This window comes from Neovison vison, chromosome 7 (assembly GCF_020171115.1).
Source record: "Neovison vison isolate M4711 chromosome 7, ASM_NN_V1, whole genome shotgun sequence".
NCBI classification, from domain to species: Eukaryota; Metazoa; Chordata; class Mammalia; order Carnivora; family Mustelidae; genus Neogale; species Neogale vison.
Genome location: NC_058097.1, coordinates 55,586,101 through 55,605,817, shown reverse-complemented (window position 1 = coordinate 55,605,817; position 19,717 = coordinate 55,586,101). Strand labels below are relative to the sequence as shown.

The following is a 19,717-nucleotide window of genomic DNA, read 5'->3' as shown; positions in this document are numbered from 1 at the left end:
ATGGCCCCTTTCCAAGCTCCCAGTCAGTGCCTCTGAGGTTCTGCCTGACCGGCCGCAGCCCCGCCCTCCCTGGGTGCCCCCTCGCCCCCCATTCTTGCGACATGGTCCTTGCACCTCCCTCTTTTCTGCTCTGTGAGCCCTGCCTGCCCTCTGGTCCGTCCACCTCAGGTAGGTTCCTAGGCCACCACACTTTGATCATTGTTCTCAACTTCTCCTCAGGGCGTCCTGTCCTCAGAGCCCTCCCAGCAACCTCAGATTTAGTCCACAGCCTGGCTCCTTACCCCTGGTTCCACCAGGGCCACACAGGACCCTTTTATGGATGCGTCCAGTATACGCGATTAGCTACCGCCTTCTAGAAACTCCTCACCTCCAGGCTCTTGTGGCCTTGTGGACCCTTTGTTTCATTGCACCAGGGGGCGACTGTCCTTTGCCCTCACTCATGCGAGCTCCTCCCAACACACCGGTGATGTGGCAGCGCCGGCAGACCCAGCACCTTCGTTTTATGACAAATATTTTCTAACATCTGCTTTCCCACCCTGATGAAATTCGAGGGTAATATATGTACTTACGCACCTGTCTACAATTTTTTTTTAAAGATTTTATTTATTTGACAGACAGAGATCACAAGCAGGCAGAGAGGCAGGCAGAGAGAGGGGGAAGCAGGCTCCCTGCTGAGCAGAGAGCCCAATGCGGGGCTCGATCCCAGGACCCTGAGATCATGACCTGAGCCGAAGGCAGAGGCTTTACCCACTGAGCCATCCAGGCGCCCCCTACACATGATTTAAAACAAATCCATAACATGTCCTCACTGCAATACAAGGAAGAGAAAGGGACGTGATCCGTGGTAGGATAGCACGACAGCAGTGCATCAGTGTTCCGGCGGGGCCTCTCCAGGGAGAAAGCAGGAGTCAGGCGGCGACACCGACTTCCAACGGGTACCTTAGGAATGACGAGAAGTGAGACCGTTTAATAGAGTTGTGTCAACACCTGAGACTTGACACTTTAAAGTAGTTGGTCAGTGAGTATGTTTGTACTAATACAAACCACCCTGAGCGTGGTGATTTCCCAGTCCAGCTTCTCCAAGAGTCTCGGTTTGGGGCTGCAGAAACCGTGAGCTGGGCTGCTGCCAGAGACCCGAGTTCCGAACGGTGAAGGGTTCTTGGCAAAGTTTCAAGCACAACATCCAGTTGTTCCTCAGTCTGAACAACAGATTCGTTTCTAGAAACTTTGGTTTCTGTTAGAACCATGCAAAAACATGGTTGGCTTGTATGTGCCAAGGAGATAGGCTTAGGGAGCGATGGACTGGATTTTCCCTGTTATTTAGACTGGGCTGCATCACCAGACACCTGCCCCCACCCATCCACACCAGGAGCTACCAGGGTGGCCCCCATCTGTGTCCCCTTGCTCTGTCCCCGTGAGTGTCCTCACCCCACCCCCACAGTCACCACCACCAGTCAGCCACCTTGTACCCTTGGGGTCAAGGTGGTCCCTGCTGTGGACCCGGCACTGAGTAGTTTTATCTTGACTCAGTGAGATCGGCACTTGGGGTAGCTTTGAAGAGATTTGGTTTCCAGAGAGCTGTGTCAGACCCTGCGTCTTTGTGAGTCGGGTTCACTGGGGGGCTGTGTTCGACATCCCTCTGTCCTCCACTCCACCGCCGCCCCAGGGCCTAACTCGGCACCTTGCTTGTGAGCTCAGCGAAGGGTAGCTGCCGTCTTCATGATTAAACGCTGGGGGAGGGGCTGGTCTGGGAGGCCCTCCCAGCTTCGCCCCTGTCTTCCTGCCCCACAGATCTGTACCATCTCAGGCAGCCTGGCCACTCTCACCTGCCAGGCAGGAGGACAGACAGGTTCAGGGTAGGACAAGTGGGCTCTGTGGTGAGGTCAGCAGGTGCCTCTTCTCCCGAGTCCCCAAGGCCGTGAGAGCATCCCCTCCCACGGCTCCCTGCCGTGCCCCAAGCGGCCCATCCTCTGACAACAGCCCTATTAGGGGCAGCCGGCTCAGCAGAGGAGTCCAAGGTCACATGACGAGCCAGTGAGAGAGCCAGGATTTGGGGATTTTCCAGATATCTTTGTATTATTGATTTCTTGTTTAGTTCCACTGTGGTCAGAACATTCTCTGTAGGATTTTCTTCCTTTGAAATGCATGGAGACTTGGTCTGTAGCTCAGCGTAGGGTCTGTCCTGGTAACCGCTGTCTGTGCCGTGGGCTGTAAACAGCAATTAGGGCCTGGAGGCTGCTAGTGTTACTTTAGGCTTCTCTCTCCTCACCGATCTTCTGTCTACTCGCTCTGTCAGTTATTGAGGGGCGTTGAAATAGCCACCTGTAATTGTGCAGAAATCTTTTCAGTTTTAACGGTTTTTGCTTCATGAATTTTGAAGCTCTGTAATTAGGGGCATAAATGTTTAGGGTTTTTATGTTGTCTTGATGAATTGATCCCTTCGTCATTATATAATGCCTCTCTTTATTCCTGGTAACATGTCTGCTCTGAAGTTACCTTTATTTGATATTAATATAGCTACTCTAGCGTTCTTTCTTTCCTTTTTAAGATGTATTTATGTACTGGAGAGAGGGGAGGGGAAGAATATGAGTCAGGATAGGGGCAGAGAGAGAATCTCAAGCAGACCCCACACTGAATGCAGAGCCCGACTCGGGACTTGATCCCAGGACCCTGAGATCATGAGCCCAGTGGAAGCCAGACACTTAACCAACAGAGCCACCAAGGTCTCCTAACCACCCTAGCCTTCTCATGCTTAGTGTCGGTATAGCATATCTTTTCTTACCCCTTTGCTTCTGACCTACCTGGACCATTATCTTTAAAGTGGGCTTCTTGGGGCGCCTGGGTGGCTCAGTGGGTTAAGCCTCTGCCTTTGGCTCAGGTCATGATCTCACGATCATGGGATCGAGCCCCACGTCGGGATCTCTGCTCATCAGGGAAACTGCTCCCTCTTTTCTCTCTCTGTCTGCCTCTCTGCCTACTGTGATCTCTCTCTGTCAAATAAATAAATCTTAAAAAAAAAAAGCTAAGTGGGTTTCTTTTTTTTTCTTTAAGATTTTATTTATTCATTTGACAGACAGATCACAGGCAGGCAGAGAGAGAGGAAGGGAAGCAGGCTCCCTGCTGAGCAGAGAGCCCAATGCGGGACTCCATCCCAGGACCCTGGGATCATGATCCGAGCCAAAGGCAGAGGCTTTAACCCACTGAATCACCCAGGCGCCCCCAAAGTGGGTTTCTTATAGGCAGCATAGACAGGCCTTAGAGCAGGGGTTGGCAAACTTTTTCAATATTGGGCCAGATAGTAAACATTTTAGGCTGTGCTGGCCATCCGGTCTCTGTCACAGCTACTCTGCTCTGCCCTGTACTGTGAGAGGGGCCAGAGAGGACACACTGGTGAATGAGTGTGGCTGTGTTCCATTAAAACTTTATGGACACTGACACCGAAATTTGACTTTTATATGTCATGTGTCATGAAGTATATGGCTCTTCTTTCATTCTCTTTTGAGACATTTAAAAATGTGAAAGCCATTCTTAGCCTGGGGGTTGTGCAAAAAGAGCAAGACAGATTTGGCCTGTGGGCCATCATTTGCCAACCCCTGGTTGAGATCACTTATGTTAAATGCAATTACTGTTACGGCTGGGCTTAAATCTGTCACCTTGCTACTTGTTTTTAATTTGTCCCATCTCTTTTGGCTCCCGTTTCCCTCTTTTCCTGTCTTCCTTTGGATTTATTGAGATTTTTAGGATTCTGTTTCATGTCCACTATTGACTTTATTAAGCATACTTTTTTTTTTTTTAAGATTTTATTTGTTTGACAGAGAGAGAGACAGTGAGAGAGGGAACACAAGCAGGGGAGTGGGAGAGGGAGAAGCAAGCTCCCCGCTGAGCAGGGAGCCCAATACGGGGTTTGATCCCAGGACCCTGGGATTGTGACCTGAGCCAAAGGCAGCTGCTTAACAACTGAACCACCCAGGCACCCGTATGAAGCATATTTTTACAAATTTTTTTCTCAGTAGTTGCTTGCTTTGGGTTTACAATATGCCTTTTTAATTGATTACAAAATAATTTCAAGTAACATTCCCCTACTTCACATAAGATGGAGATCCTTAAGGCAGCATTCCATCCCTCCTATTTGTATTACTTCTGTTTATCTTATGAACCTTACAACATATGAGGTGTGTGTGTGTGTTTAAACAGTAAATGTTTTTTATTTTTATTTTTGGAAACATTTTATTTATTTATTTGAGAGAGACAGAGCATGAGTTGGGGGTTGCTGGGTAGGAGAGGGAGAAACAGGCTCACCACTGAACAGGGAGCCCGATGCAGGATTTGATCCTAGGACCCTGGGATCATGACCTGAGCCAAAGGCAGACACTTAACTGACTGTTAAGGCACCCGAAAGAGATTTTATTTTTAAGTAATCTCTACATCCAGTGTGAGGCTAGAACCTCTGCCTTCCGTTCAAGTCATGATCCCAGGATCCTGGGATCAAGCCCCACATCAGTTCCCTGTTCAGCTGAGAGCCTGCCTCTCCCTCTCCTACTCCCCCTGCTTATGTTCCCGCTTTCCATCTCTCTCTGTCAAATAAATAAATAAAATCTTTAAAAATATATTAATTCTCCCAGTTTTTGTTTGTATGAAAAATTAGCTAGTGTGTTTCCTTCTTTGAAGGAACTTTTTGACTGATACAGAATATAAGATTGACGGGTTGTTTTTCCCTTTCAGCACATTGTTGCATGGTCTCCTGACTCTGATAAGAAGTGTGTTGTCACTCTAATTTTGATTCTTCATGTATGTTTTCCTCCCTTCTGGCTGCTTTTTAAAAAAACAAATTATTTTCTTTATAAGATTTTATTTATTTGTTTGACAGATAGAGGCACAAGTAGGGAGAGAGGCAGGCAGAGGGAAAGGGAGAAGCAGAGTCCCTTCTGAGCAGAGAGTCTGATGCAGGGCTCGATCCCAGAACCTTGGGTTATGACCTGAGCCGAAGGTAGATGCTTAATTGACAGCCACTCAGGCACCCCACTTCTTTTCTTAAAGATTTCTTTATTTGAGGGGCACCTGGGTGGCTCAGTCATTAACCGTCTGCCTTTAGCTCAGGTCATGATCTCAGGGCCCTGGGATGGAGCCCCGCATCAGGCTCCCTGCTCAGTGGGAAGCCTGCTTCTCTCTCTCCCACTTCCCCTGCTTTAATTCCCTCTCTCGCTGTCTCTCTCTGTGTCAAATAAATAACTAAAACCTTTTTAAAACATTTTGGTTTTTTTTAAGATTATTTATTTATTTGACAGACAGAGATCGCAAGCAGGCAGAGAGGCAGGCAGAAAGAGAGGAGGAAGCAGGCTCCCCACTAAGCAGAGAGCCCGAAACGGGGTTTGATCCCAGGATCCTGGGGTCATGACCTGAGCCGAAGGCAAGGGCTTTAAACCACTGAGCCACCCAGGCACCCCTAAAACCTTTTTTTTTTTTTTAAAGATTTATTTATTTGAGAGAGAGAACAAGAGAGCACAGGAGGGAGGGGCAGAAGAAGAGAATCCTAAGCAGAGTCTGCACTGAGGAAGCCTGACGTGGGGCTCGATCTCATGACCCTGAGAGCACAACGTGAGCCGCAACCAAATCAGATCTTACGAGACTGAGCCACCCAGGCGCCCACTATATACTTTTTTTTTTTTTTTTTAAAGATTTCTGTGTTTGAGAGAGAAAGAGAGTTCTGGCTGCTTTTAAGATATTCTTTAGGGACTCCTGAGTGTCTCAGTTGGTTAAGCATCTGACTCTTGATTTTGACTTAGGTCAGGATCTCAGGGTTGTGAGACTGCCCTGCGTCAGTCTCCGCACTGAGCATAGAGCCTGCTTAATATTCTCTCTCTCCCTCAGCCCACCCCAGCCCCCGGCACATATTCTCTCTCTAAAAAAGAAAAAATGTATATTCTCCTTATCACTGGTTTTCAGTGATTGATTGTAACGTGATTTGATGGGTTTTATGTGTATGTGTGTTTATCCTACTTTGGTTTCAGTGAGTTTCTTAGGTCTGCCAGTTTATAATTTTTATCAGATTTGAAAAAGCTTCGACCAGTACTTCTTCAAATACTTTTTCCTCTTATCCTCTTCCTTTTCTCTCTTTATGGGATTCCAATCACATAGGTAAAGACCACTTGATACTATTCAACAGGCCACTCAAGCTTCGTGCTCATTGTCAGTCACTTTTCCCCCTCTCTGACTTCAATTTGAATAGATTCTATTGCTGTCTTCTAATTCTCTGTTCTTTTCTGTGCAGTGTCTGATTTATATAATCCCTTCCAGTAAAATTTCCCACTCGGATGTCATATATTTAATCTCTGGACATTTCATTTGCTCCTTTTTTAATATTTCTCTCTAGTTACATTCCAGTTTTTCTTTATATCCTTGAGAATTCTGAATATACCCTTAATAGCTTTTTAATACCCTCATCTGCTAATTCCATCATTCTGCCAGTTCTGGTTCTGTTTCAATTGAGTGACTTGTCTCTCACTGTTTCCTACACCTTTGTTTGTTTCCTTTTTTTAAGAATTTATTTATTTATTTGAGAGTGAGGGAGGAGGGTCAAAGGGAGAGGGAGAGAGACACTTTAGTAGACTCCAAGGTGAGCCCAGAGCCCGATGTGAGCCTTGATCTGACAACCCTGAGCTCAGACCTGAACTGAAACTGAGAGTCAGATGCTTAACCCACTGCACCACCCAGGAGCACCCTTCCCTGCACATTTGCATATCTGGTAATTTTTTTACTGAATGACAGACATTGTGAATTTTACATTGTTTACATTGTTGAATATATTACTTTAGAGAGTCTCCAACTTTCTCTGGCAGGCAGTTAAGCTCCTTGTGGATAATTTTTATCCTTTCCAGGCCTATTTTTCAGTTCTTTGAGGGCAGTTCTGGCATGGCCTTTATATTCTCGGGCTGACTTAACTGTTTGTAATGTGTTGTCCTTTGGGGTCTTTGCTGAATGTCTCATGTATTTAGTGAGATCTCATTACTCTGACTAGAGAGAGCTCAAAAGATTCCCAGCCCTGTGTGAACCCTGGGAATTGTTGTCGGTCTTTTTTTTTTTAAAGAATTTATTTATTTGGCAGAGAGAGAAAGAGAGTGAGAGCACAAGCAGGGAGAAGCAGGCTCGCCACTGAGCAGGGAGCCCTACGTGGGTCTCCATCCCAAGACCTGGAGATCATGACCTGAACTGAGGGCAGACACTTAACCAACTGAGTCACCCGGGCACCCCTGATTGTTGTCTTTGAAAGCAGTTCTCTGGTTCTTGGAGTTTTACCCTAAATGTACACAGATTAGTAATCAGTCAAGGATTCAAGGGGACTCTGAGCAGATTTCTGGAACCTTCTCTCCCTGTGCATCTCCCTCTTCTTGGATTCTCTGTCCCACAAGTTCTAGCCATGTTGGTCTCTCTGATCTCCAGTCTGCAGCTCAGTGAGATTTCCAGACTGGGTTTCCTTTCCTGGCACCGCAGCCTGTAAATTAAATTCAGCCAGATAGCCTGGGCAATGATAAGTCTCACTTCATTGTTTTTCTTTTTTTTCCTCAGGGATTACAGTCTTGTGATGCCTATTGTCCTAGGTCTTTAAATAGTTCTCTATAGTCTGTCCAGTTTTCTCGTTACTCACAGTAGAAGGGTTTTTTCTGGGTACCTTATTCTCTTATTTCTGGAAATGGAACTCTCTGGAAGCAACATTAAACCCAGAGAGTCAGGCCCCAGCATCTGTTCTCCCAGCCTTCCCACGAGTCAGCAGTTGCGGAGCCTTCTAGATGCTGAGGTCACTGAGGGGCTCCGCTGACAGGGAACATGGCCACAGTGGGAGGGTGGCAGGCACGGCTCCAGACTGTGGCTCACTCTACCCCTCAGGTGGGCTTTCACCTTGATCATCATCTCCTCCTACACGGCCAACCTGGCCGCCTTCCTCACCGTGCAGCGCATGGAGGTGCCTGTGGAGTCAGCTGACGACCTGGCCGACCAGACCAACATTGAGTACGGCACGATCCATGCTGGGTCCACCATGACCTTCTTTCAGGTAGGGCCTTTGAGTCACCTGGGCTTGCTGCCCCTGCCACGCGTAGCCACCTGGGGTGGGGCTGGGCAGGGCCTCCCGGGTCAGACGTACATTCGCTACAGTTTGGGAGGCTGGGGAGCAACTGCGAGACTGCTGCGAGACAGAGACATAGGTCTGGGAAATTGCTGAGCCCTGGGGAGAGCCTGTGGGGCACAAAGGTAGAGCAGTGTCTGGACCTCAGATCAAAGAAGGAGGAGTAGTGGCAGGGGTGGGCATCCCCAGACTGGCCTCTGCATGCCCCCCACCCCAGGCTTGTGAAGCTTTGGGGCTGTAACTGGGGCAGGGTGAGGCATTTCCCAGAAGGTTGCTGCAGGGCCTGAAGGAAGTAAACTGTCCTGTTTGGCAGGGACACAGGTCTTCCCGACTCAGGCTGGGCCCTGGGTAAATTTGGAATTGAGCTTCTGCATGTAAGGCCTGGGAATGCTGAGAAGACAGGGCTGGGTGTCAGGCCAAGCCAGACCCAGGAGTGGAAGAGAGAAGACAGGCTGGAGAACAGACTGTGGCCCCTTCTTCCCAAGCCTTTGGTCCTCGGGTCCTCACTGGGCTGGTGGGTGTGTGGATAACTTGGACCTGGCCTTGAACGGTCTCATCACTCTGCTCTGCCTTTGGCTCTTTCTGCTCCCTCTGGTCTCCTCGCTCACTCTCTGGTTGAGAGAAGCCTCCTAGAGGGCAGGGGACAGGGCTGAGGGGACAGACCCACCCCTGACATCCCCTTGTGCCCCCTCTGGCCAGAACTCACGGTACCAGACGTACCAGCGCATGTGGAACTACATGCAGTCCAAGCAGCCCAGTGTGTTTGTCAAGAGCACGGAGGAAGGCATTGCCCGTGTCCTCAACTCCCGCTACGCCTTCCTGCTCGAGTCCACCATGAACGAGTACCACCGGCGGCTCAACTGCAACCTCACCCAGATCGGGGGCCTCCTCGACACCAAGGGCTACGGCATCGGCATGCCGCTGGGTAGGGAGCCAGAGGGCGGGACGAGCTGGGGGCGGGGCAGGGGGCCGTCTGGGGCTATGCCCTCCCTGTAGCGGTCTGGGTGCATCGCGCATGTCTTGCATGGCCTCCTGGCTGGGTGCCACCATCCCGAACCTCCACACTTGGGCTGCAAACACGGGTCTAGCAACAGTCAGTTCCAGCCTTGCATGGCCTCTGGGAGAGCCCATTGAGACTGGGTGCAGCCCCAGTGCTTATGGGCCGTGACACCTGCCACCTTCCCTTGTGGCCTGAGGACTCCTTGAGGGTGAAGACCTGGTTTTATGGGCCATGTTCTCTGCCTGGAACCGACAGCCTGGCTCACGGGGTACTGAGAATACAGATGATGGATGGAGGAGGGAGGGAGGAAGGGAAGGTGGGGGAGAAAGTGGGGGTGTCTGAGGGAGGGATGGGTGGATCTGCCAGAGAAACCTGGACCTGCTTTTCCAGGGCCCAGTGCTGGAAACCCACCAATTTTGTCACCAAACTTTGACATCTTGGCTTTTAAATTCATCTCTCTGCCACTGACTGCCGTTAGTTCTCTATTGCTGTGTAACCAATGACCTCAAATCTTAGCTGCGCTGTGCTTCTCGAAGTGCTGGGCCAGGGAAGCAGGCTAGCCCAGTGCTTTGGGGGACAGGCTCTGGAGTCACACTGACCTGGATTCAAATCCCACCTCCCTCCCTGACTCTGTGCGTGACCTTGGGCAAGAATGTCACGTGCCCCATCCAGAAGGGGTGATAACACCTGATAATAACCAGGATCAGGAGGGCTTCAAATTAATGCCTCTAAACTGAGGATCCGGCGTGTAGAGGGTGCCTGATAAATAGTAATCCCTCCACTCACCCACGGCCCTTGTTCCTGGCCCCTGCCAGGGGCTTGAGAATTGCTGTAGCAAATGAAGAAATGAGTCCAGGGTAGGAAATGTGTCAGGTGTTTGGGACCTAAAAGTGGCTTAAGGCAAGGCTCTGAGGGTAGGGAGGAGAGAAGGGGTCTGGGGCTGAAGCCATGCAGCAGAGAATCATTCACGAGCGGACTGTTGGATGCCCTGTGTGTGCTGGGCACGCGCTGCATGCTGTGATCCCAGACCAGGGAGCTGCCGAGCCCCCCACCTCCTGCCGGGGGTGCGCAGACAACAGGCAGATAGTAAACACCTGGCTTTATAAAGCCATATCAGGTGGTCACAACTGCTCCAAAGTAAATTCAGGGGACAGGACTGACGGGGAGGGGCGTGCTTGGAAGTTGACCAGAGATCCCTTGAGGTACCGTGTGAGTAGAGCCCTGGGTGACGTGAAGGAAGGAACATTCCAGGCAGAAGTGCTAAGGTGGGATTGTGTCTGAAGGACTCAAGGAACAGCCTGGAGGCTGGTGTGTGGCCAGAGCTGCAAGCCCAGAGGACGGGGGCAGGGGCAGGGTGAGTGAACACAGGATCTCTAGGCTGAGGGGAGGACCGGGTTCTCTCTGCATCGGGAAGCCACTGGAGAATTTTGAGCACCAGAAAGGCAAGTTCTAGGACTCAGTTTCCAAAGTTGTCCCTCTGGCTGCTGTGTTAGGAAGAGCCTGGGTGGGAGGTGAGGAGAGCAGCAGGGAGGGGACCATCACAAATGTGACATGCGGTGTATTGGGGGCATGGCCCAGGGTGGTTGCAGGGGAGGTCAAGGCAAGCAGTGGTCAGACTCAAAGGTGGACAGCGGACCTGGGGGTGTGGTGGAGGCAGGAGGAAGGGCCGTGCTAAGGGCATGATAGGGGTTTGGGTAGGCAGCATTTCAGGGCCCCAATGGCCAGTCACCCCCTTGTGTGTCTGGTCCAGGCTCCCCATTCCGGGATGAGATCACCTTGGCCATCCTGCAGCTTCAGGAGAACAACCGGCTGGAGATCCTGAAGCGCAAGTGGTGGGAGGGGGGCCGGTGCCCCAAGGAGGAGGATCATCGAGCTAAAGGTCAGCGGCCCCACATACCGTGCCATTCCCCAAGCCCCCTGTGGCCCCCGTGCCTGCACAGCCCTGACTCTGTGGCTTTCCCCCTCCACCCCCAGGTCTGGGCATGGAGAACATTGGTGGCATTTTTGTTGTGCTCATCTGTGGTCTCATCATTGCTGTCTTCGTGGCGGTCATGGAATTCATATGGTCCACACGGAGGTCGGCAGAGTCTGAAGAGGTGAGGGGGTTGGCAAAGAGGGTGGGGGGGGGAGATTGTGGCCTTCCTGGAGGAATGTCAGAGGCAGTAAGGGACTGGGAGTGGGGAGTGGGGGACATGACCTGAGAGACCCCTGGGGCGGAGGGGGTTCAAAAGAGGTGGGGGCAGACAGAAGGGAGAGGGGAGCCAGGTGGAGGAAGTCCAGAGAAGGGAAAGCTGCAGGGACAGAGCTGAGGATGAGGGGGGAAGGAGGGAGAAGGGTGTGGAGAGGGGCAGGGGGTGAAGCCAGGAGAAATGAGATGCGGGTGGGGCCGGAAGATGGCAGGCTGGTTTCAGCTGCTGCCCAGTGACACTCCATCTCCTGCCCCTACCCCTGGCCCTCTATGCTCCTGTGGCCTTCCACCTCCCCTCCCAGCCCCTCCCCCTCCTCACCTGGGCTGACCTCGCTTCCATTTCTCTGAGAAATGCGGAGGAGCCCAAGGAAAGCATGCAGATTTCACATCTGGGCACCTGCCTGCTTTCCCCACAACCTGGTTAGTTACTCCGAGGCAATGTGCATACTCCTGCTAAGTCGCCCTCCCCTGGGCCCCCATCTCCTCTCTCGCCAAGGACATTCCTCTGTGGTTCTCTGCACCCTCCCCCCATCATCAGTTTCCTCCTCTCTGTTGGATCAAGGCTACCTGCATACAAACATGCTGTCTTCTCTCCCATGTTCCAGAAATTTCTCTTGCCCCCACTTCCCCTCCCAGACACCACCCCACTTCTCCCCTAACCTTACAACCTTGAAAGAGTGCATCTGTCTGCTACTTCAGTCCCCCTCCTGCATTCTCTCTTGAACATGCTCCCATCCAGCTGTTGTCCCACCTCCGCACTGAAACCACTCATCACCACTCGTCATCCCACGACTGGGATCCACTGCCCGAGTTTCAGGCCTCACCATACGTGAAGTAGTGATAGGCTTCAGCATAGCTGATCACAGTCCTAAAACCCTCTCTTCCAGGCTCATGCCTCACTTTTCTCCTTCTTCTGTGACCAGTCCTTTGTCAGGGCCCCAAGGGCTCCTTCCTGGACTCTTCTCTGGCTTTCTCCTGCCCCTTGGTGATCCCACCCAGCAAAATGGTTTGTGAGGCCACCGCTGTGCTGATGACACGTATTAGTTACTTATTACCATAGCTCACCCTAAGACATAGCAGCTTCGAGAAGCACGCTTAACATCAGTTTACAGTTTCTATGGGTCAGAAGTCTGGGAGCGGGTTGGCTGAGTGATTCTAGCTGCCAGGGTCTCTAGTGAGGTCATGGTTATGCTGTTGGCCGAAGGCTTGCCTGGAGCCAGAGGGTGCACTTCCAAGGTGGCCTACTGTCTCCCGATGCACTTGCAGGATTTTGATTTAAGGAGACGACTAAGTGATGACATGGAGAGGCCAATGCCATTGAAAGAAGATTGTTATTTACTTATATTTCCCAGGAGGGGTCATGCCATACCCCACTGGGCCACAGGGGTAGGTCAGGGGCTGGAGCTGGTTTGGTCAGGGGCTGGAGCTGGGGGACAGCCTGGGCCACAGGCTTCACTGGGGTTTCTGCACAAAAGGCAAGGCCGGCAGGGAAAGCAGCTTAGAACTGGCTGATGTTGATAATGTCAGTAGGCTCTGGGCTAGAGGGGTGGTCTCTAGTGGTGTGTACCTGGTCCTGGGTGATTTAGGGCAGCTGGGTATGAGAATTAGGTTAAGTGGGTGGGGGGCTGGGGTGGGGGCTGCAGAGGTATTGGGATTGCTTGGTTTGCATATAAAAGGTGGGCTCCCAGCCCTTTGCTATCCCTAAGAATTGTCTAGCCAGTCTCTCCCTGGCCAGCAAGGTTTTTAAGATGTCAGAACATTCTGAGACAGAGCAACGAACAGGAGGAACACACACTCCCCTGGCAGGGACAGGAGGCCTCAGCCCCTCCCACGGGGACCTCTCTGTAGGGCTGCTGGGGTGTCCTCACACCGTGGCAGCTGACTTCCTCCAGAGCGAGTGATCCAAGGGCGAACCCAGCAGAGGCCAAAACGTCAGCTGACTAGTCAGCTGACTAGCTGTAGTCTGCTGGTCACACAGCAGCCCCAATCCAAAGGCAGAGGGGACTCCGGAGGGTGGGAACACTGGGGGGCAGGACCCTGGAAGCTACCTGCCTTAAGCCCCCCATGTGCCTCCCCCCCCGGGGGGGCTATCCCTGGACCCAAGCTTTGTACACTCGGCCCCATACTCCACATCTCCCTGTGGATGTCTGACAGAGAGCCCACGGAGCATCACGTGGCCAGTGCAGGGCTCCTGCCCACGCACCAGACACCACCGACATTCCACCTGATCAGGCCGCGGTGTGATTACCCTTCAGCCTCCTCTTGATCTCAGCCAGTTCTGTTGGCTCCACCCTCGAAATATACCCAGAATCCAGCCCCTTCTCACCTCCTTGGCCACTGCCCCTTGGCTTGCCCTTGGCCTTCCTAGTCTGTTCTCAACATAGTGAAAGTACCACAGTCCTCAAAGCTCCCCAGTGCCTCCCACCTCGCTGGGAAAAAGCCAACCCCTCACAGCAGCTCAGGGGCCCCCTTGCTCCTCTGACCTCCTCTTCTCTCTCTGTCCCCCTGCGTCCCCAGTCCAGCCACCCTGGTGGTTCTCCCCCACCTCCCCAGCACCTCTGTCCTTGCTGAGGTACCTGCTTGCCCTCCTCCCAGGCTCCAGGGCTCACTCCACACTGCCTTTCAGTCTCACTGAAGCTCCTCTTTGCCATGAGTGTTCCCGGACGTCCCTACTCCAGATGCGGCATGACCTCCCACCTCTCTTCCCTCTCTTATTTTTCCCCAAAGCACTCATCACCACCTATCCTGCTACCTCGATTTACAGCTTTGTTGTTGTTGGGGGGGGGGTTGTTTTGTTTTATTTTTTTGGTTTTGGGTTTTTTGTTTGGTTGGGTTTTTTTGGTCTCTGCATGCTGGAAATCACCCTCCAGGAGGGCATGGACTTCCATCTGTTTTGTTTTGTTTTTTCTTTTCTCTGCATACAGCTGGGGCTCAGTAAATGACTTGCAGTAATGGTAGCATGAATGAGAGGCAGAAGATGGAAAACAAGCAGGAGGTGGTCAGAGACTCAGCAGTGATAAGAAAGGGAAAGAGAGGAGCCAAGATAGGAGGCGAGGGCGGACTCCCTGTGAATGGAAGGGGCGAGGGAAGCGGAGAGACAGGGTGGAGAGGCGGAGAGGGAGAGGTGAGGGGAACAGTGAAGAGGAATGGAGCTGGGGATGGTGGTGGGGGAGAGAAGACGCGGAGGCCGGTCCAGGGGTGGCGGTCGGACGGTGACCCCCGCGCCCCGCCCTGCGCCGCCCACAGGTGTCGGTGTGCCAGGAGATGCTTCAGGAGCTGCGGCACGCGGTGTCTTGCCGCAAGACTTCGCGTTCCCGCCGGCGCCGGCGCCCAGGCGGCCCGAGCCGGGCCCTGCTGTCGCTGCGAGCAGTCCGCGAGATGCGCCTCAGCAACGGCAAGCTCTACTCGGCCGGCGCGGGCGGGGATGGGGGCGGCGCGCACGGCGGCCCCCAGCGCCTCCTGGACGACCCGGGGCCGCCTGGCGGGGCCCGGCCACTAGCCCCCACGCCCTGCACCCACGTGCGCGTCTGCCAGGAGTGTCGGCGCATCCAGGCGCTGCGGGCGTCCGGGGCTGGCGCGCCCCCGCGTGGCCTAGGTGCCCCCGCCGAAGCCACCAGCCCGCCCCGGCCGCGGCCAGGCCCCACCGGCCCCCGAGAGCTGGCCGAGCACGAGTGACCACGGGCGGAGCCGGGCTGGCGGCCGGACTGATTGCAGGGACGGGGCCCGCCCCAGGCCCGGGCCGCCCCCGTTTCCCCAGTGGACAAGGGACGGGACTTGTGCCCCCGATACTCCGGACGCCGCGATTTTGCCTTCGGCTCGCGGTGAAGTCCAAGGCCCGGCTCCGGAGCCTGCCTGCGCCCCCTAGTGGACTCGCTGGAGGGTGCCGCGGACCCTGCATTCCGCCCCCGACTGCGGACATGAGCGCAGGAACTGAGGACTTCAGGGGCCGGGGACTGCGGGGCCATTCCAGAAGCGGAAAGCAGTCCGCGAGGAGAGCCCCATCCTGGGACTGCTCAGGCTCCTCAAGACTTGACACAGCCCTCCCTACTTCTGGAGGAAGGGAGGGCTTCTGGGCAGATGGGTGTCCCCTGGCGCCCCTCAACTCTTCTCTTTCTCTCTTTTTTTTGGGGAGAAACCTCGGAATTTCTATGAGACCCCCCCCAGGGAGGAGGTCAGTTGGGCCCCCATCCCTCCCCCTGCCACACCCCCGGTCCCTGTTGGAATAAAAAAAAGAACAAAACCCCAAAACTGGGGATACCTGGGTCTCATTTCCTGGGGATGTGAGGGCATTAAAGGCTTGGGCTCTCCAGGGAGTCTGCTGAGAACTACACACTGGATGGTCACTCCTGAACTCTCTTCACCCTTGGGCCCTGCCCTCAGGCAGCAGGTCAGCCCAGGTCCTGGCAGCTGGCCCCTCTCCACTGACCTTCTCTCAGGACAGAAGGAGGCTGTGACAGAGACCCTGAGACAGATGGAGAAAGATGCAGGGATCTGGAGAGGCGGAGACACCAGGGAACAGAGACACAGAAAGAAGGCAGATGGGGTTGGGGGGTGGGGAGGGTTAGAGAACTGCTTAGTGTGGCGGTGCCTGGTGTGACCACACGGTGACAAGTGTGTGCTGGGGCCAGGGTAATCTGGTGACTTTTTAATTGTGAACATGTGTGTGTATGTACGCCCATGAGGCCGTTTTCAACTGTCTATGGCTGTGACCCCGTGTTTCTGCTGAAAGTGTGCCTTCCCAACCCCCAAGAGAGGAAGTGAGAAATCCCAGTGGTAGGGGTGGGGGTGTGGCTGAAGGGCTGGTTGAGCAGGGAGAGGGGCAGGGAGAGGGGTGGGTCTGCTTTCTGTCCCCGCCTTCCCTCCTTCCTTCCCCCTCTACCCCCCCACTCCCGTGCTCCGCTGGAGGTTTCCACTGGAAACTGCAGCTGAGAAAGGACGAGTGAAGGTCACACAGCAAGAGCCATAATGAGGCCGAGTAGAAGGGGGAGAGGTGGAGGGGTGGAGAGCGAGGAAGAGATGGGGCAGGGGTGGGGGAGAGAGAGATGGGGAGAGACTAGGAGGGGGCCAGGAGGGAGGGGGAGAGGCAGAGGGAGACACCGTGATTAGGTGAGATAGAATGGAGAAGGGGGCAAGAGACTGAGACAGGCAGGGAGATAGATGAAGCAAGGAAGTTAGACCCCAGGGAACTGGTGCTGAGAGAAGCAGAGCTTGAGGTGAGACAGAGGCTGGCTAGCGATGGGAAGCCAAAGAAGACTAGATGGAGAGGGGAGGGGGCCGGAGCGGTGAGCAAAGCCAGATGGATTGAGACTGGGCTGGGAGTGGAGAGTCTGGGCCCTCCTCTCGGGCAGGCTGCCGGAATAGGGAGCTGTCCGTTCAGCACCGGCATGGTGGGGACTGGTGTGCACTGCGGTCTCCCTTGCGGGGCCCGCCTGCCTTCGCGGAGCTTAGGCAGGCCACATCCAGGAGACCTCCTCACCTGGTACATAGCACCCCCAGTCTCCGCTCAGCCCCTTCTGCGTCTCCAGCCCTTGCTGCGTGTGCCCCTCGGGGACAGGTGTGGGGGCGAGCTTGTCTCAGGGACTCTTTGGCCCCACATCTATTGGTCAGACTTTAATCAATGTCTCTGCCCTTGGGATAGACGCTCAGTCTGTTGAGGTGACTAGAATATGATTGCAGACATTTTTGGTCTCTCTAGCTTTCTGTCCCCATACCATGCAGCTGATCTATGAGGTCTCTCCCCATTTCCGAGTCTCCCCACCCCTCCCTGTTTCTGTTCCATGTATCTCACTGGTCTTTATCTCTGAGTCTCCCCAGTTGCCAAATGTGTCTCTTCCTGGCTCTCCATGTCCCTGTGGCTGGCTCTCTGTCACCTTCACGGAGTAATTCTGTTGCTCTTATTTCCCTCCGTTTGTTTTTTTAATCTGTCTTTGCCAGTCTCCCTGCCTTTGTCCATCTGTATCTGCTTCTACCTGGTTCTGAACTGTGTCCATTTCTCCTCTTAAGTCTCTCCTTATGTCTCCCTCACCAAGCTCCCCTGTCCCTGTCCATCCCTGTGACCTTCCTAAGTCTTCCCTCCTCCCCACCCCAACTTCCGCAGAGCCTCGCCCTGGGAGCATGGTGCACAGTCATCAGTCTCACCAGGCTTGTGTCTGAGGTGGGAGTGCATAAAGGCGGACACAAGCCTGTATCTGGGGTGTTGCATGGTGGGACCGAGGTCTCCCTCAGCTGAACTGGAGAACAGGGAGAGAGAGAACCTAGAATCTCCTGGGATCCAAACATCTTTAGGCATCTCTGTCCCCCCAACCCCCTTGCCCGTGGTCCAGGCCCATCCCTTCCAGAAACAGACAAGGTGTAAGTGGGGGGTGGGGAGAGACAATATGTTGACAGATCATCCCCCACACACACACACTCCCAGGAAGGGGGCAGAATTGCAGAGGGGATCTGGGGGCCAATCACCTGGGCTAGGAGATATGGCTCCCCCCCTTCCCCAGTCTCCATGGAGACGGGCCAGGTCTGCAGGCCCAGCCTCCTTTGCTGCATATTCGGCCTCCCTATTACCATGGCAACAAGGGACAGCAGGGAGGGATGGGGATGGGTCAGAGTACAGGATTGGGCAGAGGCTCTGGGTGCTGGGGAAAGCCCGGGAAGCTGACTTCCTGTCCCCCTTTACTCCCAGGCCCTGTCTTATTGTCCGTGTCTGTCTCTCTTCAGCCTCAAATCTGTCTCTCTGTTTCTCTTTATCTTTTTTTGTGCCTCATTCTGGCTTTTAGCCTTTCACATATTTCCCTGATCAGACCCTTAACCTTCACCACCCACCCCCCCACACACACACCAGGCCTACTCTGTGCCCCTTGCCTGTGTCCCTCATGCCTCCACTCCCACAGGTAGGGAGAATACCCATATTCTGAGGAAGCTACAGGGACAGACTTTCACTTGCTCTCTGCCCCTTCTATAATCCCCTGGGCAAGTCTGAGGTGTTCCTCAGAGAGCAAAGAGTGGGGGTGAGAGGCTGTGACTGCTGGGGCTATGATGAGTGGCTGATGGGGTGTTGTGTGTATGTGGCAGGCCTGGGGGTGTGTGTGCATACACATGCTGAGCTGGGACATGTGTGGCGTGTGGGTGGGGGCACTGGGGGGGTGTTTGTAAGTGCAGCAAAGGTGTCTGTGCAGTGTGGGAAGTGGGGACGGTGTCATGAGATCTGTCTCTGGGAATTATTGTCCTGTGTGTGAGTCTGTGTGCACCTTTTCGTCTGTCATTCACAATCAGCGACACTTTGGCAATTGTGCCCTGTGGACTTTTGCCCCCTGGAGAGGAGTGTGGGTGGTTATGTGTGTGCTGTTGTGTGACTGCAGCAGGGACCACAAAGGCTCCTGGGGTGCGTGGGGGGGTGCGAGGCCTGTAAGCGGGTGATGGTACCGAGTGTGGGTACGTGTGGGTCTGTGGGTTGATGGGCTGCATGGTTGTGGGTCTCTGTGTGAAATGATTCGAGGCCAGGTGCGGTGGTGGAGTGTGTGATGTACACGTCTGTGATGTAGGGTTCGCAGGGTGTGAGTCAGTCTACACGGCCATTTATGACCATGGTTGTAATTCCGCTGTGATGTGAGGGGGGTGCATTTTATTTCCACATGTTGGTGAATCTCTGGGGTTGTGTGATGGGGTGTTGTGGTGTGTGTGAGCATCCACACTGGTGTGTTTTGGAATGTGATGGTGAAACTGCTGGTGTTGGTGCTGGATGTGGATGTGTGTGTCCTCCCCATCTGGGCTATCTGGGTGATGCTTGGGCGTGAGTGTGAGGCTTGATGGGGTCCTCTGGCTGCGATGGTTCTCCCTGCAGAATTCTGCCATTGTGTGTGTGTGGGGGGGCACACTACTGAGAGGGCCTCAAGGCTCATTTCCCCTCTGCAGCAACTCTCCTCACTGTAGGGTCTTCCTTGCCTCGTAGGCGCCCTGCAGCTCCCCCTCCTGAACAACACCTCCACAAGGTCTCCAGCCCCCCTTCCAGTCCGCTGTGTCCCCGGCCTTACTGTGGTGGTTTAAAGGAGTTCCTCCCAAACCGGTGTCCACCTCCCCCAGCGCACCCTTCTTTTGCTGTGGCAACACCCCCACAGTGAGGGGATTTTCGGAGCCCTATCTTCCTCAGCGCCCCATTGCGGGGGTCTCCACATTCTTCATTGCGGGGTCTCTGGGATCCCCCTTACTGCGGCGCTCCCCCTTCTCGGCGGTGCCAACACTTTGCGGAGGCTGGGGGGCGGGGAGGACAGCTGCAGTACCGGGGGCGGGGCCGCGGGCCATCCGTCAGGCCGGCGGCACCCCTGATTGGCCGGCGCGGGCCCCCCCGCGGGCGCGGGCATATGAGGAGGCGGAGGCGGCGGCAGCCGCAGACTCTGTGCGGGAGGGCTGCCGGCTGGAC

The 19,717-nt window shown here is 54.1% G+C and overlaps 1 protein-coding gene across 2 annotated transcripts in view; it reads left to right on the top strand.

The window, feature by feature from the left end:
• The window catches only part of GRIK5 (glutamate ionotropic receptor kainate type subunit 5), a 51,328-nt gene extending 35,796 nt beyond the window's left edge, over window positions 1–15,532 (top strand). For both annotated transcript variants that reach the window (XM_044257257.1, XM_044257256.1), the window contains exons 16-20: window positions 7,882–8,047; window positions 8,819–9,044; window positions 10,870–10,998; window positions 11,094–11,215; window positions 14,554–15,532. In XM_044257257.1, the coding sequence (XP_044113192.1) occupies window positions 7,882–8,047; window positions 8,819–9,044; window positions 10,870–10,998; window positions 11,094–11,215; window positions 14,554–14,982 (1,072 nt within the window). In that variant the 3' untranslated portion in view covers window positions 14,983–15,532. The remainder of the gene's footprint in view (window positions 1–7,881; window positions 8,048–8,818; window positions 9,045–10,869; window positions 10,999–11,093; window positions 11,216–14,553) is intronic.
• The last annotated feature ends 4,185 nt before the right edge of the window (window positions 15,533–19,717 follow it).